The 19,797-nt window shown below is 38.9% G+C and overlaps 1 protein-coding gene across 1 annotated transcript in view; it reads left to right on the plus strand.

Annotated features, from left to right (window-relative positions):
- Positions 1-8: 8 nt before the first annotated feature.
- The window catches only part of LOC139148584 (leucine-rich repeat and coiled-coil domain-containing protein 1-like), a 35,782-nt gene continuing 15,993 nt past the window's right edge, over positions 9-19,797 (plus strand). Inside the window, exons 1-8 of the mRNA XM_070720069.1 lie at positions 9-345; positions 1,914-2,248; positions 3,309-3,526; positions 4,732-4,839; positions 5,553-5,614; positions 5,912-6,076; positions 6,833-6,928; positions 7,850-7,955. Of these exons, the coding sequence (XP_070576170.1) occupies positions 1,923-2,248; positions 3,309-3,526; positions 4,732-4,839; positions 5,553-5,614; positions 5,912-6,076; positions 6,833-6,928; positions 7,850-7,955 (1,081 nt within the window). The 5' untranslated portion in view covers positions 9-345; positions 1,914-1,922. The remainder of the gene's footprint in view (positions 346-1,913; positions 2,249-3,308; positions 3,527-4,731; positions 4,840-5,552; positions 5,615-5,911; positions 6,077-6,832; positions 6,929-7,849; positions 7,956-19,797) is intronic.

A 19,797-nucleotide genomic window follows, 5' to 3' on the forward strand; every position in this document is an offset into this window, starting at 1 on the left:
ACAAGCGCCATATTTGAAATACCCGGAAAGGCTAGTAGGACTACTACATGCTACATTGGTACTTTGTTATGTGATTTTAGCTCTTTCTTGAACCGAAATTTGATTTCAACCACCGAGACGTTCAATTAGTAATTAGTTTTTCCATGGTTGTAAGTAGTAATTTTACTAGCTTGACGTCAGTTGTATTGGCGAGAAGATTTAGAACGATCGTGCCCAGGATCTTGTCAGAACTTGCGTTGGAGAGCAACGGCAGTTTGTTTGTCTATCCAGGCTTTAACCTATCTGGAAGTATGATGTGATGTGGAAAACAGGCTACAGTTTATAATTGATAAGGACAAAGGGTAGGTGAGTGTCCTGTCATTTTGGCTATGGTCCCCAAGTCTCTGATCCACTCAGTAACGTTGCTCTCCTGTTATGTAATTTTAAAATGTATTCTCTGCTTACAAGTTCAATTCTGTTTATATAATCCGAACGGTCACACGGAATGGGTCCTACTAATTACTGCCCGTCACTGCCCGTCAGGAAATTAGCCTTCCAATTACTGTAATCAGTCGATATTTCAATACCAAAGACCACTACTCTTTGTAAAAACGAACGAAATAATATTCCAAGATCCGAAAAATGTTGATTTTCGAACGAGTAGCAACGCTAATCGTGTGATCGTACATGCATCACCATTGGCCATACATACTGCCCGTCGACGTCCGACCACTGCCCGTCACTGCCGTCGGGAAATTTACCTTTCAACGACTGTAATCAGTTGATATCTCATATCAAAATCATTACTTTCTATACAACCAAACAAAATTGTCGTCCCAGACCCCAACAACGTTGATTTGCGAACGAGTGGCAACGCTGATCGTAATCGATGTCCGAACACTGCCTATCATCACTGCCCCTCGAGTAGAGAGAACTTAGCGCTCCAATATTCACGTTAGTTCTGAGACAGGACTCGGGCATTTGGAGTAAAACAGACTCTTATTTTGTAGCTTTCTATTATATAAGTGGTCTTTGGTATTGATATATCGACAGATTACAGTAATTGGAAGGTTAATTTCCTGACGGGCAGTGACGGGCAGCGACGGGCAGTAATTAGTAGGACCGCACGGAATAAGTGCAGATGGGTAGAGGGTTAATTATGTAAACTGTTCCGGGTTATTATCTTGTAAAGCTCAGTTACCAACTGCGGCCATCGCCGTGGGTTCCCAGACACTTCGCACCAAAACCATTTCGCACCATACCATCTCGCCCCATATCGTTTCGCACCAAAACAACCTCGTAAGGTACCAAAACCTCTTCGCCCCAAAAGTCACATCGCCCAAAACCATTTCTTCCCTAAAACAACACCAATTCACCCTAAACTTATCGCCAACCGGCAAAGCTGAAAATAACCAACCACTGCCATCGAAGTTTTCATCACCTTTCTATCATCGTAGGTTTAAAATTTTGAAAGTGTACACATTCCGAGAAAATGACATCGTGCAATTCCACTCATGGCACCTGAGATGTAGCATTTAGTAGTTTGCATGTTTCTTTTTCTAGTACCAAGTTTCAATTCCAGTTCCATGTCATAGGATTGGTAAAACCGTGGACGTACATGTTGCTTCTTATACCTCCATCCATGTTAAAACTTTGAAAAAATGTTCTATCATCAGCATCACTATCTGAAGATAGGACATTCGGAAATATAATGTGCCTATTCTAGCGTTTATACTCTAGTCTCATTGTTTTTGCTAATGGTTGGAAAGATGAGTACATGATATGGGAGGAGGGGACCCAGATAACATGCCCTGGAACCATGGAGCTACCAAAAGATGCCGGGACCCAGTTCAATTTACATAGGTACCGGCCTTAACTAAAACACTAACCATGACACTTGTTATAGAGATTCAGGTTTCTGTTATCTTCTACAGGTTTTCAGAATGTCTGGCAAAAATTTGAGAGTCAAGTTGACTGGAATGTCTGATGATGTGTTGGCATTGGAGTCTCCACATGAAGTTGTACTTATCGACGCCAATGTGAACAGTTTACTCACAGTGCCTTTGAAGGGACACGTACAAACTTTGAACCTCCACTGCAATAACATTTCACGGATTGAAAATCTTCTACATCTCAGGAGTTTGAGGCATTTAGACCTTTCTTCAAATGCTATTGGCAAAATGGAAGGATTAGAGGGCCTTGTGTCGTTGAAGACACTGAACTTGTCATGCAATAGAATTAGTGTGATCGAAGGACTTACAGGACTTGTGTAAGTATGCAGTATGCTTGCTGCCATGGAAGGTGTAAGAAAGACCTGTCTTCCCATGATGTTAAGGCCAAATATTTTACAGGATGTTGTATTTCTGCTTCAGCAGCAGTTGTGAGAACTTACAGTTTTTGAAACTTCACTGTACAAAGTGTGTTAGGCTACCAATCAAAAGTTCTGTTAGTGATCAACCATCTTTCTTTCAAAAAGAGTTACAGTTCACAAGCACCAGACTAAAATTAGTTCAAAGTATGCTCAATTTCCATGAACTTGCAAATTACACCATCTTCAACACACTGTCCTTTATTTGAATATATCATCTTTCCAATGCCCACCAATCAGTATAAACCCAATATGGATATTTACTTTTGGAGTGTCAAAATCATACAAGAAACTGGTAGCTGTTTTTTATTTTGAACTTGTCATATATTTTGAAATGACATTAGGTAAAATGAAGATTGCCACAAACTTTATCTTGGTGAAAGAAAGTACCGGTAATACTCCCAGGACAGGGTTGAATTTGTTTGATCATCTGTTTAAAATTCAAAGAAATCAAAAGGAAGGAAATATGCATGACCATCCATAATGATACTGTGTTCAGAGTAATGGTTCATATTAAACAGAACATATATCATATCAAATGGAACTTCAACGCTATAAATTACAAGCCAAATTAAGTAATAGGCTTAGTTTGTTTCAACGAATTTTATTGGTTAATATGAACTGTATATTAAGCTAGAACATGCCTCGGGGACAGATGTACAGAACATTTTTGGTCTACCACTTGTTGGGGATCAAATTAAATGCTCATTGAGTAACTAAAGTGTTTGCCAGCTTGTTTTGTGAAAATCAAAAATTTAATTTTTCCCCTTAGAGTTAACACAGCGATAGCAGCCACTGTGAATTGTGGGCATCAGTAAATTGTTTCTCTGCCACCTAATTTTGCATAGTGACCTCTGATTTTTATTCTTGATTTCAAAATGGAATGGTGTCAAGTCTGCTTCTAATATCAAGGTGGTGTACTAGAGATTGACAAACATACACACCCTATCATATCTTGCAGGTCTTTAACCAAATTAAATTTGTCTTACAACAACATCGTTGACTTGAGTGGCCTCATAGAACTGCATGGACCAGACTACCAGCTGAATAAACTAGAACTCCATGGTAACCAGATCAGTTCTGTCAATCATATTGTGGAGTGTCTAATTGGCTGCATTCATCTGAGTAATGTCACACTGATGCATGATGGGAGTGAAAATCCAATATGTCAGCTACCTGGTAGGTAAACCAATGGGTTACAGGCTTAAAAAATATATCACGAGTTAGTTTCCATGTCCTATAAGATTGCAAGTACTTTAAAAGCTAATGGCTTCTAAAGTCAAGGTGTGTACTAACTTTTGATAATTTTATCACCATTTTTGTTTTCAATGTGATCCATAATTTCCTGTTCTACTCCCGAAAGTATGTTGATATACACAGTATTAAGCTTGTCGACTCGGCCTGTACATGTGTAGATTGCACTTTTATTGTTGAAAAGTGACTTCTGGTCCAGACTAGAATTCAAATGTAAATAATAACAGTGCATTTTACACGTATATTATATTATACTTTATAAACAGACATCATTCCATGGCAGGGGTGAAAAGGGTTACAACAACTCAGAAAAGAAAAAAAAAATGCAGTGTCTCAGAAATCACACTGAAAATACAAGGAACAAAGTCCTAAGGAAGACACTACATAAATATCACAAAAAAAAAAGATAAAGAATACATTCAGTGACTATAGTTATAATGTTGTTGCCGTAACTCCCTACAAGATAATTTCTATTTTGCCAAATTGATTCCCATGGTCTCCTTTTCCATGATAAATTTAAACTCATTTATCACAAACTTGAAAGTTGTGCAGAGATTTTCCACTGCCGTTAATAAATGGATCCTTTGTTCCTTGTAAGCAGGGCATGTAATAAAAAAGTGATATTCATCTTCAGTTTCATTATTTCGACACAAATCACAGGTTCATTTAAATAGAAGCTAAGTTTACCAACTAAATAGTGGGTGTTTCAACATTCTTTGGGGAGTAGAAAAAGAAGTTGCAATTGATATAAAACCGTCAAAAGTTAGCATTACAGGCCCTTTAACCGTGAAGGTACATCAACTATTTTTAGATGAAAATCTAAGAAGTCAAACAACAACATGGCACTGAACATGAAGTTTACTCTGCCGTTTTGTCTGACCCGTGGTTCATCGTATTCGTAACGGTGGTTTCCGATTTCTTGAAATATCGTTCATTCACCAACTGAAGGAAGTTTTTGAAGGGTATGTAATTCGGTCGAATTAATAGGGATTGAGAAAGTCCCAGTTTCCGTCGGTGGTCGAATTGAAAGGGGCCAAATAAAATTATGTTTTGTGAAAAAATAGGGTGGTTTGAAAGTTGCAGTTGTGGCAAAATACTCTCCTGTCAACCCACTCCAATTTTCTTTACAGGCTATCGTTCTGGTCTAGTACATTCCCTTCCACAGTTAGAAGTCCTTGATGGTATCAACAGAAGTGGTCAAGAAGTTGAGAAAGATAACGGGCTATCTGATATACCAGGTACCAGCTGTTTATATCCAGAAATATCTTGAAAAGGCACTCTTTAAATGTAACATTTATTTTTCAGCATTTAAAAATCTCTCTGTCACAAGTGATTTTAAAGAATGTTCAATGAGGATTTTTAGAATTGGTCACTCTGAACCCTTTCAACAGTATGGTTTTGCCCAAACCCATTGTAATCAAAGGTGATATATGGGCCAGTTTACAAAAATGGGGGCGCTCAGTTTAAAATTGTATTGCTTTTCTGTGTCAGCGAGACTGCAGAACACTTGGTTGTCACTAAACTGTATCTTGATTCATTGGTACCCCCAAAGGTCCAAATGGTGTTACTGATTATTTCTCATGTAAAGCATCATGAGGCAAATTGGTTACTTCTATTTTCCAGGAATGCTAATCATCTTTTCCCATTGTCGCCTTTTGTTTCACTAAAATAGTAATTTATGGACAGACACCATTCCAACCTGTTGTGATCTAATACCAACAGTGCTTGGATAGCACGAAAGATGAGACCAACATTAGGTTATCATGCCTCCAACTTGAAAACTCAAATATACTGATTCACAGCTATGGAAGAACACCAAGACAAATGTCAGGTCTAGTCAGTGTCAGTGTGGGAAACCTAGAAAATGCATTTGCCGTCACCTGTTACTGTATCTAAGTATGACAAGTGAATTTTCTTGACTCGATTTATGCATTTTTTGACCTCTGAACAGGTCTTGAAGACTACCTGGATTATCTGATGTCCTCTGCTCCTCCAAGCGGAGAGCCACCACAGGTGAATATTTCAATAAAATTGACTGTTTCTGTAAAGTTCAGTCCATTGAAAGAATTTTACCAAAACACATGGACATCACAATAATTGTAGCAGATATGAAAATAAAAATTGGTCTTTTTTGTTCAGGTCAATTAAATGCAAGCACTGGTTTCATATTTTTTGAACAATGAAAACATACAGTGATTTGTAATTGTCTAACCTTGTTTGGGTGATAAGCTTGACTTACTTTTGTGGGTATTGTAAAGAGTGAATAAGGAATAGAGAGAGAATACTCAGTGTTTTTCATCACAATTTCAGGAAAACCCAATTCACCTTGCATTTCCAAGAATTGAGCATGCATTAGAAAAATTCCGACAGCGAGGTGTTGGAACATCTACAGAACAAACGACCACAACAACGGATCAAGACAGTTCTCCGGATGTGAGGATAACCGCTGCAAGACTGCCCTCACCCAGGAGTAAGGTAATAATCATCAGCTGTGGTGGCCACAAGAGGGCTCTGTACTGTAGTAATTTGGAAAGATGACACGTGGTTGCTGGGAATTGAAATTTGTGAAATCATAACACAGATCATCTTGTTGATGAGCAATTAATCACAGCCAGGCCAGTTTTCTGTTTCTAATAGTTCTTTCTCTTGACTGAATGATTTTACCTCAAACACAACACAAATGTGGTCCAGTTGAGGGTTTACAATCTACAGCAAATTGTAGATAATATCATTACTACAGGCAATGTAGTTATCATGTAGCATTGATAAAGTGTATGTGTACAACCAGAAATCTACCAGCCTCACCTAGTTGTGTGTACAATATAGTCAACACTTATCCTACTATGCCTATTACATCTCCATCTGCCGAGTCAGCAAAAAAGGGGTATTGAGCCAAAACCCACTTTCACCGTCTTGGCATGGTATATTGTAGCAGGTTGATTAAGTAAAAATCACATTTACAGTATCTCTGTTTTTAAAATGCAACATATGAGACATGTTATGCCTCGCTGGATTTAAACAACTTGACCTGATGGTAACATGAACTTGGTAGGATGAAGGTTTAAGCAGAAATTACTGTGGCACACTACTTTGATGTCTTGTATATTGTAATGACTACTAAATTGTCCACAGCTGTCAGAGATTTTGCACCAGCTGCAATAATTTTGCGGCAAATATCTTTCCTTCCACTTATGATTCTAAGTGTGACAGTGTTTCATTTTCATTCCTCAGGGCAAATTTCCAGCCAGCAGGAAACTGCCAGCTGACCATGAGATAAGATTGGAAAAACTAGAACACCAGTTGGCAGATCTCATGCACAGAAGACAGGTATAATGACTTGATAAATTTTTACCTCAGCTTTTTCCCATTAGTAAACCTGACTGGAGTTGCTTTTACTGGATGTTTTAAAAATAAACATCCACTTTTGTCAAGTGGCCCACAGTGCTGGTAGCATATTGGCACAAAGTCAATGACTTCGTTGTTTCACAGAAGTTCCAAAAAGTAGTCATGTAAGGGAGTAGCAGAAACATTACAGTAGTTGACAACTGCCTTACCTTTGTACCCAAACCATTATGTAAGCACTGCACAGTAAGTGATGTTACCCACAATGCTCCTTGATCTGTAGACACTGAGATCACTCATTGAACTGAAGCAAATTTCTTTTGTATACAGAACAGCTTGGTCTGTATTTCGAAATTCCGACAGCATTGTTTCAATGATCATGTCTTTCTGATCTCTCATTTTGTAATCGATGAAGATCAACCCCTTTTCCACAGAGAAGATAGCAACTTTGTAATTTTGTCAACAGATACTTTTGACAGCCATACACAATGTTTCAAAGAAACTAAGGGGAAAAGTTGCATCTGTGTTGTCAAAAGAAAGGACATTGATATTTTTGAATGCTCATGACAAAGGAAATTTGCATGTCTGACAGGTGGTATGATGAGACCATCTTAGTTGCTGATAACTTTACCTTAAGGATGTACCGGTACAATTTAGCTCCTACAAAAACATTAGCTTCTTTTCAATTTATGCTTTAATTTAATCATAATCAATAATTTTGGAACATACCTTCAACAAGTAATCCTGACATTAAATTCTAAGTTTCAAATTGTTCTGAACTTAATGAAATTGAATAAGCCTTTGGCAAACAATGTCTGAGTGCACAAAGCAAGGCGCATTGTGGGCAACCTCACTTACTGTCCACTGTTAGCATTTTGATGTCATCACAATGGTTACTCTTTTCAGGGAGGAAACTATGAAGATTCAATGGAAACAGGTTCATCCACTGATGGGATAAAGAGACGAAGTTCTTCTGAAGAGAGAAAACACAAGAAATATCCAGGGAAGAGAGGTATAGCAAAAAAGTTTATCACATAAATGTTTGTGTCCTCAACTTTACCTCTTATAGCTGCAGAATGCAATGAAGAAAGTATACAGTCTTCGGACTGAGCGGGATTTCTATTATCACAATACCGCAAAGCATGCTGGGAAATTCCTGCTCCAACGACGTAGTGTCATGGTGGCCAAGAATCATTTGTACGTGTGAAAATTTTTGTTTTATTTTTCAACTTGTTTGGAGAGCCGATAACGGTTTCTGTTAATACTGTGAAGATCACTTAAATATATCAATAAAAGAAAAACAGAAACGAATTCGAAGGGTCACCCTACAAATGGAAAACATGGAATTATCTTGACCCCTCAATTTAAGCATTCTGAGGCATATAAAGACTTTGATTTTTTGAGCATTTTCATCCAAAGAACACCGCCAGAACTACATGGGAAATAGCCATATTCGGTGACACACATTTCACTGTTATTACCCTGCGTGACACATCAGATGTTTGTAGGTTTGTGAATTACGATAAACTTCACTGGAAACTTTCACTGAAATGTGACTCAAAATTAGTCGAAATGAGGTCAAAACTGAGTGAAATGATAAATCTTGTACGAAAATGTAAATATACTTGCTTGTATTTTAGAAGACATTCGCGAGTAGACATTAGAGCTGCTGCGAATGACACCCAGATTTGTCCATGTGGATTATGATGACCGAGTCATGCTTAATGATTCAGTGTTTATTCAGTGTGCTGCACTTGCACTGGAAGAATGTGAACAAGTCATGCAGAGTGCAAGATATATACATGTATATCAACATCAGATTAAGGAAAAATGTACAAAATTTCTAGATGAACACGGTGAAAAGGATCAAAGCTCTGTCTTTCTCTTCAGATATTTCAATGGTTATATGTACATCAAAGGATATGAAAGTATCACACTTAATAGAAAGCTGGGGAAGATGATATTTAATAAAACTATCATATCACCCATAGCATCAGATCACATTTATAAGCTGCAAACATCTTGCAACACCTTAGAAGATAATTTCAAGGATGCAGTTAACAATGCAACCTCATTTTCAAAAAGTTCATCAAATGATAAGACAGCAACGCAAACAATTTCCAAATGCAAAATCATTTGATTTCAGAACAACATTTGGTTCAGATTCACATTGTGATGTGGATTACCTATGTAGCGAACATCTGCATCCCCATTGATAGATTTTGTGAAAAACTGATAAATATGAAAGATAGTAGATTTTCTGCAGCGGTTGAAAGCAATAATGTCAAACAATCAAACTGTGAACTCCCTTGGCACGTAAAACGCCTTAAAATAGTTATGATGATAGCTTTACTGTGTAATGCATGGGACAGAGAGTCTCTTTGTAGTACAAACTTTTTTGGGGTTGTTTGCTTTCACAAATGGACTGCATGATCAGGGGTTCAATATATTCAATAAATTTGGTGTGCTTTGCAGTGTAAGAAATCTACGCAGACATGGGAAATTATGGACTGAGCGGAGAACAGCAGTTTCTGAATTGACTAAAAGCACATTCTGAAGAGTTTGATTTGACAACTTAAACTTTTATGAAGTATACCAAAACCCTGACTTGCAGTAGTGGCCAGTTAAACACAATGCTTAATGTTTTAGCATCTCAGGTATCACACAGAACTGCCTCTCTTGCACCTGCCACTGATCAAATTTCACAGTGCAGAGATAGGTTGATGTCTGACCTTTGTACTGATAGTTAGGGTATTGACAATACAGCCAACAAGACTTCTGATGTGAATGTTTGTGTTCCTGTTCTTTCTGATGAAACTTCACTAAATGCTTAGAATTCTGAAAGTGAAAATACAGAAATGGAAGTGCAAATTAGATATGAAGACTATGTACACCTTGATACTGATTTCCATCCTTAGTCCCTAACTTTCAAGATTTCAGATTTGGGTATCATGTACATGAAAACAAACACTTTAACACCTTGTTATCAGCAATTGATACAACAATTACATAACGAAAGTGTAAAAGTCCATGTGAACTCGGTTCCATAACACACTGGACACCCATAAAAGGAGACAACATAGTCTACACAACTGTGAAGGAAGCAAGTTCATCCAGTGTCCTATCAACACTGCATGATGGTAGATTTTATAATTAAGTGTGGGGTGGTTGAAGTCCCTTGGAGTTGTTGTAGTGTCTCCACGTTAATGTGTGTGTTTTGCTCGTCATGACTGCCAATCTATAATTGATAAATCAGCCATATAAGGGTGGGTGGGTGGCTGCTTGGTGTATCAGCCCGCCACAAGATGTCACCAGGTGTACTACTTTCTCTTTATTTATAGGCTTATATATGCATATTCATGATTCCTTTAATATTAATGTTATGTTCAACCAATCATAACACAGTGCAGATAGTTTCCTATCAACACTGCGTAATGGTAGGTTTTATGATGAAGTGTGGGGTGGTCGGAGTCCCCTGTACCCTTTCTGTTCGTCTCTTTTGCCCTCTCCCCATTCTGTTCTCCATATCTTATCAAACTAATTCCTCGCCACATTTCATACCAGTACACACCCTATGTGATGTTGCACTGGTTTATTATTATCTCAACAGGAATATTTTGTTAATATACATTTTTGTTTGTTTGTTTTCAGTCTCTCCCAGATCTTAAAATTGTCAAGCATATGTCTCATCTTCATCATGGTTAGAGGTTTCCTTGCAAATCTTGTGTGCTCCTGAAAATGAGTTAATATTCTCGTATATTTTCTGTGCTTCAGATATAGCCCTTTCCTTTAGTTTCATAGCTGGTGCTAGCGGTAACAGAACTTTTGATAACTGCAAGTAGTGTGACGCCGTAGACTCAGTTTTCCATCCAATGTGCTGCATTATCTCTGGCATTGTCGACCCAGATAGAGCCAGTGCTATGGCACACGCACTTCGGAAGCTACATGGATTGTCTCCCCGTCAAAAATCTGTAACTTAGTCAAATGTTCTTTCAATCTAGCATTTGCTGCATTAGTTGACAAAGGTGTATTGGTAACCTTTCCTTCTTTTGTGGTAGAACGAAAGAAGACACCTGGATCAAGACTGATGTTTACTAAACTTTGAATGTTACCGGCTCATAATGTCTTACCCCATACATGGTTTAGTAATAAACCTCCATTTGCAAGGCTTGTTATATTTTTCGTTTGAATATTCAACAGATCACTAGCTCTATCGCCAGTAAATGCCAAACAGAGAAATAACGCCTTGTCCCTGGCCAGGATAAACAGTTGAAGAGGGTTAATATTTGGAAATTCACCTAACTTGGTATCTATTTAATTATACTTCTGATTAGAATGGTTGACATATCGCCGACAAATTTTATTATTAGGGAGATATACACTTGGTGAAAATTCCATATTGTAGTTTTTTCCCATGAACACTCCTTTGAATGGAATCATAAAATCAAAGACTGAAACGCCGTGTTTTATCCAATTTCCAACCATTTTCTCGTTTTCCTGATCCCCAAGGAAGTTTTGCCATTGCTCTTAGTGTTTGTGAAGCCCGCCAGCAATAAAACATTTTGGATTTCTGAAATGCAAGTCTATACAGCTGATGCTTATTACCAATCCATTCACAACCATTTCTGGGTATGGCGGTACTGTAGTTTGAGTAGTATCTCCTCTCCAGTCAACCCACTCCACTTTTCGACCCAGATGATCACAATATGCCATGGTTGGGTTTAGAGATACTTTCCTTTCCCGTTCCGGTATTGTATGGATTTTCAATCTGAAAAGGACCAAGAGTGCGGTTTTAAACTCCGATTTTTTAAATCAAAAGTGTCCAAAAACAGCCCAGTTAACAGGAGTGATTGGTTATGTAGTACCCAGGCGCTTTGTTTTTTGTTTGTTTGTTTGTTTTTGCACTCCCAATTTAACATCTCTACAGTATCAGTTTAATAATAATAATAATAACAAGGAAGTATTGCTGAAGGCAATGAGTACTTGGGCCGTGATAGAGTAATTTTGAGGACAGTATATACTACTATTCAAATATGGTCTTGCATTTCCTCCTGTCAATTAGGCATTTGATTAACTGGTTATTAAACGAAGCAATGGCATGACAACGGCAAAATATGTCTAGCAACTTTTGTGGAGTGTGAGGCAGGGGTTCTTTATTTATAGTGGAAATTGCTTAAACTCCTTAAATATTCAAATTACAGCAAATTTCTTTTGTTCTCGATGGTAGATGTACTGACTTGTGGACAAATATGTATATTTGAGGTCAAAGGTCATTGAGGTCACGTAACGTTTTGTCAAACAAATTATATTGCTAAGTTATCCCTATATACCAAAAATCAGACCTCCAGCTCTATTGGCTCGCTCAAAATAAGATATGTGCATAATTAATGGGGTACAATATGTGGCGTCATAAGGTGTCCCATCATACCAAATATGAAAGGTTTAGCACTTGTGGTTACTGAGTTATGGACAATAATGTATATTTGAGGTCAAAGGTCACCAAGGTCACATGATATTTTGTCAAAATGTCTGAGATATCTGCGTGAACCGATGGACTCACTGATGGACTCACGGACGGATATGACCCAATCTATAAGCCCCCTGGACTTTATCCATGGGGACAAAAAACTGTGTCACTGCATCCTTTAGGCAATATGAATACGATGAGAAACTAAATTTTTATTTTTCTTGGCCTTATACATGGGACATTGGGAGTCTATGGAGGTGTAAACTAAAAAGTCCTCTAACACGGCCAAATTCGATCGCATTGTGAAACAAATCGACGTGCATCTGTATGGGGTTGGGTACTATTCTTGTGCAAAGTTTGAAAGACATTGACCAGGGCATGTCTGAGATATCTGCGTGAACGGACGGACGGACGGACGGCCGACGGACTGACATGACCAAACCTATAACTCCCCCAGGACTTCGTCCGTGGCACTAAAAACAACGCAACAGTTGTTACAGTTACACTGGCGGTAGGTTCATATCCAGAGCCCCGTACGGTCTGCCGCCGTCGCTTGAAAACAATCTCATAAACCTGGCCATATGGGCAACTGTGTATGTGCAGCTGGATGCTTGACTTCCTGGAGAAGGCGAGCTGTCACGTTCAAGCTCAGGATTATTTGTCGATCAAATTTCAGTAAATTTACCTTACCTGGATGAAATTTTGTCTATAGGCTGAAATTTCGCCGAAGTTTGACAAAATTGCATCGATTTTTCAGGTTCATATCCGACATTTTTGAGTTTTGAGTGCAGACAGAAATAAGTTTTGAGGCAACATGGCTGCGACCCCATGTTGACCCCTAGCCTGCGTACGATGCTATGTGCTACAGCTAACACACAGCATCGTACGCAGGGCTAGCGAGAGAGTTGCCGACATCGACGGTTATTTACGAGAAGTGAATAAAAGACTGTTGTTTTTGGAAGCGATCGAGTAGCTGAGGTAGGGTGGGATACGACTTGAGCCCAAGAACGCTGAATTTCGGCAGTAATTTGGCTTTAACGTCAAGTCCCAAAATGGATTGAAGTCACCGACCCTACGTACGGGTCTTTGCAGGGCTGTGGTGAGCGGGGCGATTAGCTGTAGCGGAACACACAGCATCGTACGCAGGGCTAGTTGACCCCAACGTGAAAATGTGTTCGCGATCAAATTTTCATATATTTTTTTCAGAATTTTCGACAAAATCATTGCTTCTTAAATCTTTTGTAAAATATAAAATACTAAAATAAAAATGCGATGTGCCATGTCTCCAGATTTCTAAAATATCGTTCGTTGACCGTTCGACGGAATACTCATTTCGCAAACTTGTGACGCAGTTGAAATTCAATACTGACCGCTAAATAATCTTAATGAGACGAGATCATTCTAGACATCCTCCAAATTATCCAACCATTCGCGTTAGAGTTCAGCTCGCTTCGAGTATCATAACATTCTTCGGCCTTCGTTTAGATCGACCCTAATCTCTCCCATTTAGGAAATAAATACACAAGCCACCTTGACAAAACTTCGTGCACCATCCAGGACCAAACGCACTACAAATCTGTCTTGACGTCATCATCTCCTTACATGGCAATCGGCATACCGTATTTTTTAGCAAAGGAGACACAGAATACGTCGGAGTATTCAGTTTCAAAACGTATTACATTGTGTGATGTTGTCAAAAAAAGGTAATGTTACTGCAGTGGTATAAATTACAAAACACAAAAGTTCAAATCAGTTTATTTTGGACTGGCTTTACCCAACATTTCATATTCTTTCTTATGCCAGATTTGACCACGTGCTTACTGGCGACCCCTTTACATGCAAATTTTGTGTCAAATGGTGTGTTCTCCTGGAAAAACAAACGTACGATTTCTATATGAAGGAGGCGAAATTTGCCCTCAAAACTCGAAACCACCCCATATATGGGGTGTACCTAGCTATTTTGAACGAGCTTCTCGAATCTGCAGCTCTATTTCGAAATGATGGTCTGGTTTTCTCAGCTCAAGGATAAGTGTTCTCCATCGCTGTGGGCATTACTATTCTTAAGTTGGGGTACAGTTTCCAGTCGTAATGTTTTTCATTGTGTCCGGGATATAAAACCTTTCTTTTTCACACTTAATACTTTGATTAAGACTAGTCCACATCTTGTCAGCGATTAAACATGTTTCAAGTTTAAATGTTAAATTCTGGTCTCGAGCCCTCCTGTTCAACCAAACTGAAATTACCCCTCCCACTTTGGCTCGTCCAGTGGGTGTAGCAAGGGTCGTGCCATCGCCTATGAAACGGAGGGTGCATTAATTGTTGCATTTCGATGCACAGTTTGATTATATTCAGAAGATTTTGTGGCAAAAACTCAGATAGAGAAGCATTAATATTCACATCTCACTTATTCAAGACTGGCTGAGAGCAGCACTTCCATTCAGTTAACATCATTACGCCATTTATTATGCCAAGAAAGATGAAGCCAAGACATTTTGCCCTCCCTGGTCTCAGCCAGAAATGGTTATACCTTACAGAGTTTTTTCCCACGGAATGAAAACAAATGTACTTGGGCTGAGGCCCAAGTACAATAATAATTTATTGTTTAAAGACCACTACACACCTTGTCTCAGTGGTCTGTACATTACAGAAAATTACTGGAAAAAATATCAATTAAAATAGTAAAATGAAAGTGTAACAATCAAATTAAACGATTCAGAAAGAAATTAATAATAAAAAAATTAAATTTAAGATCATAAGAAAAAAATGTGAACTGGCATAAAAGACTAAAACCATACACTTTAAAAATCACACAGTCTAGTATAAGCAGTAGCAGTCGCGAAAAATAAAAGTTTTCAAAGATTTCTTAAATAAAACAAATTCCTTGACGATCCGGAGCTCAATTGGCAGACTATTCCAAAGTTTAGGTGCGTAAACGCTAAAAGCCCTGTCACCATATATTTTTGAAGGTTGCTTTCCATGATCTTTGATTGAAAACGGACAGAGTCTAACACCTGCACTGTTTCTTGTATTACGAACTGGACATTCAATACTTAAAAGTTCTGCTAGGTATGATGGCGCTGATTTACAATGAATTACTTTAAAAATAAGACACAAGATTTTAAAACGTACACGGTGTTCATTGGAAGCCAGTGTAATTCCTTTAGTATGGGTGTAATATGACTGCTGAACTTCCGCCTGGTTACCAACCGAGCAGCAGAATTCTGGATGTGTTGAAGTTTGCTTAATTTGTATGCAGGTACACCATAAAATAAGCTATTACAGTAATCTAACTTTGATGAAACAAATGCATGTACCAACTTTTCAGTAGAAGACTGGTCTAAATATTTGCGAATCTTGCTTATCCTCCAAAGTGAATTAGATGCGACTTTACAAACATGACGAATATGTTCATCCATGAGTCCGAAAGAGTCTAGCATCACACCAAGATCACGCACAGTAGTTGATGGTGAAATCATGGCCTCACCTACACGTACATTCATGGAAGTGGACTGTAATCTAGCTGTACTACTAGTAGTACGAGGTCTAAACCAAACCACCTCGGTTTTTCCATCATTCAGAGCTAACTTGTTAGCCATCATCCAATTACGAATTTCATCCACACAAGCCTCTACACGTGCAACAACGACAGAGCTGGCGAGGATGTCGCACGCAATATACAACCCTGAATCGTCTGCATATATTACAGTATTTAGGCCATGACGTGTGATGATGTCTTCAATCGGAGTCATGTACAAAGCAAACAACACGGGACCAAGTACTGATCCCTGTGGTACCCCATACTTCAAAATACATTTATCCGACACTAGAGATTTTACAGACACTTGTTGCGTTCTACCTTTTATAAATGATTCAAACCAATTTAAAAACAGTCCCTTGTATACCAAACCTAGAACGCAACCTGCCTAAAAGGATGTCATGATCAATAGTGTCAAAAGCGGCTGACAAATCCAACAAAACTAAAATAACAGTGGTGTTTATCAAGAGATAGCATTACATCATTGAGCATACGTACAAGAGCGGTTTCGGTGCCATGCCCCTCTCGATAAGCAGACTGAAAACGACCGTACAAAGAGTTGTCAGATAAATATTGATTTAGACACAAAAATGCACATTTCTCCAAAAACTTGTCTAGGAAACTGCAGTTGGATACAGGACGATAATTCTTCATTACATTGCAATCAAGACCAATTCTTTTAATGAGTGGGCGAACTATAGCTGTTTTGCAGATATTAGGAAAAGCACCAGAGGAAAATGAAGAATTTACAATACGAAGTAAAACTTGGGCTAATTCATCCTTGCATGCTTAACCAGATGTGTTGGAAGTGGATCTAACTGACATGATTTAGCAGGCATTTTACTAACAATAGATATTACATCATCAATACACAAAGGATCAAAGATACAAAGTGAATTCCGAGATGTGGTCGATTCAACAGTAGAGGGAACATTAATCTGTAATCTTTCACGTAAATGTACTATTTTCTGTTCGAAAAACCTTGAAAAAGCAACAGGTAATTTACTGCTGAAATCACTGATGTGTTCAAAACGTCAAAACAAAGGCCCAGCCGCCAGCGCGTCTTACCGCAAGATATTCCCAGCTGTCACTCAACTTGTCAAGTGAAAACATCGACCCGCCAAACTCAAAAGATCGTGGCGCGAAATAGAAAAGTTCTACCCGCCAGAGCAAATCTGTTAAACCACGCCTCCAATTTTGACCTCAAATTTCACGATCAACAACTTTCTCAGACGTTGTTCAGACATCGTGGTCCTGTCGACTGGCGCGGCCGGCGGACTTCTGTCGTTCATCTTTGGAAAATTGAAAAAATTGTGAGATGATGAACAGGATTTACCCGAACAGAACATCGACACGCCGCGGGAGAAACAACTAGAAGCATGGCTCGTAATCATGGACTATAGGACTTTGTGAAATATGCAAGAACTGGAAATCAAAGAACTGGATTTTGTTTGAGTGTTGTTCAGAAACAAATTCACATATTCATCACAGTTAGCAATATTCTCATCGGTGAATTTCTCATAGGCTACTGGCGTCAGTTTTTTAAAAGTCCATTCCCAAACTGACCATCGGCTTCTCACACATCGTGCGACGGCACTGGTTGAAACATCTTCTGCACTATTGCCATATTCGTCATTTTCTTTTGCTTTGTTTTTCTTTGAGAGATATCTAACACTTGACACGATACAAGCGTTGCCATTAATTCGTAACCCACGATCGCTGAAACGGAACTTTTTGCCACCTCTCTGCATGACGAGAAAATCGCCAGTAACTTTATCCCCACCACGCAGTAAGATTTCCATTACAATCCTGCAACTTGGGCAAGATTGCCTTTCCACTCCTATATCTCCGTTTGAGCCATTAGGGTGTCATAGGACGAAGGTAAATAAAACCACAGAGAATTGGTTCAAGTCGGTGAATTTTCGAAAAATAAAATGATCTGTAAAAGTTCATCGTGTAAAATTTGGCAGCCCAGGTCAGGTTTACGTAGCGATCAAACGCGTTTTTATTTAGTCTGTGCAGCTACAGTGAGTGCCGGGTGAAACTTCCCTGTATCGCGTTCACCCACTCAATGCGTTCATAATCATATCCTACTCACACGTTTCACTTGAAAACAGAACACAAATCATTGCATTCCAAGCGATCACCCAACTCACACGATCACAAATCATGAACTTGAACCAAGTCTAGTAAACCAGTAAGCAAATTAAGAGAAAAGCTGTGCACAAACACGCTTCAAACACAGGGTAAGTGTGCGGTGGTCGGCGTTTGGAAGGTGGGCGTGGTTTTATGTTTTTGGTCTGCGCAGTCAAACTTTTCTGTTTCGCGCGTCGATGTTTTGAATGTGGCGGGTTCATGTTTTCGGTTGACATGTCTTTCTGACAGCCGGAAAAAGTTGCGGTCAGACGTGCGTGGCGGCAGTGTCTTTGTTTTTACGTTTTGAACACATTAGTGATTTCAGCAGTAGATGATTCTAAATTAGTCGGAAGAATGTCCGATGCAGATTTCTTTGAACCGGAAATGTCATCGACAACTCTGAAAAGTTCCTTGGTGTTCGCATTTTCAATTTACTACGATGAAATGCTGCTCTCTTCAGATCCAACTTTCTATTGTACTCGCCACGAGCAGTGATGAAAATCTGCCGGTTAATTTCAAGCTTAGAATTAAGCCACTTCCGTTCAAAGGACGAAGAATCCGGCGCTCGGCCAATAGACCGTCCGTAAACATTGGGCACGAGCCTTTCGCACGATAGTTCGCTGTTTAGATGGAGCTTGCAAATCAAGTTGAGTCGCCAACGTAGAATTGTAAAGTTCCGATAGTTCATTTGTACTATGGGTCGACTCAGAAAGTTGATATATACTTCTAATAGAGTGTTTAAGTTCCAATAAATTAATGTTCTTGATGTCGCGTTGTTCCCTTGTAACCTTAATAGGAAGGGGACGAGTGACTACCGACGTGAAGTGAATTGCAGAATGATCCGATGGCAATGAATTATCAGTCGTGAAGTTTCCTAGCCATGATTCAGAGGTTCGGGTTAATACAAGGTCTAAAGTGTGACCGTTTTGATGTGTACTCCCAACCACGTGTTGAGTAAGACCAAGAGATTGAACTAGATCATTAAAATGGCATGCGTCATTGTCATTGGTGTCGTCCACATGAATATTAAAGTCCCCTGCAATCAATAAACGACCAGGTGCGAGAAGCAGGCTTTCCATTAATGTGCCAAATTCCGATGTGAAAAATTTCACAGTGAATTTGTGTTTTGTTGAATGTGGAGGACGGTAAATAATGACGACGCGAAGGACAGAACTCCCTGTAGAAATGTTCACATCCATCACTGAACTTGTCGCACTTATTCTTCTTAGTTTCAAGATTAGATCTTGTGATAAGACTTATACCACCACCTTCCGATGACATCGTGGTGTATGCAATATATTGTAGCCAGTGATCGATGATGAAAAGTTGGCTTCAACCAAAGTACAATTTTTATCTGTTATCCAGGATTCACTGATTAACATGATGTCTGTATTATTGGAAATGATCGAACCACATAATGCGCTAACTTTACCATCCATCGATCTTGCATTCCATAAAGTGAAATTCAAACAGTCACGTAAATGATACGAAGAAATTCTATTGACTGGAGTAAGAAAAGTACCTGTGATACGAGTTGAAATGAACTTGGGGTGAGAATTTCTGGTAAATACACCAATAACTGTAGAAATCTTCCGCGGTGAAGGATGGTAATTCACATAGCCTCCTCTCTTTCCACGAGGTCTATTCCTTCTATTTGAAATCCAGCTTCTAGCCGCAAAAGCTATCTCATGAAAATTACCATCCAAGGTGTTAATA

The sequence above is a fragment of the Ptychodera flava genome, chromosome 13, assembly GCF_041260155.1.
Source record: "Ptychodera flava strain L36383 chromosome 13, AS_Pfla_20210202, whole genome shotgun sequence".
NCBI lineage: Eukaryota > Metazoa > Hemichordata > Enteropneusta > Ptychoderidae > Ptychodera > Ptychodera flava.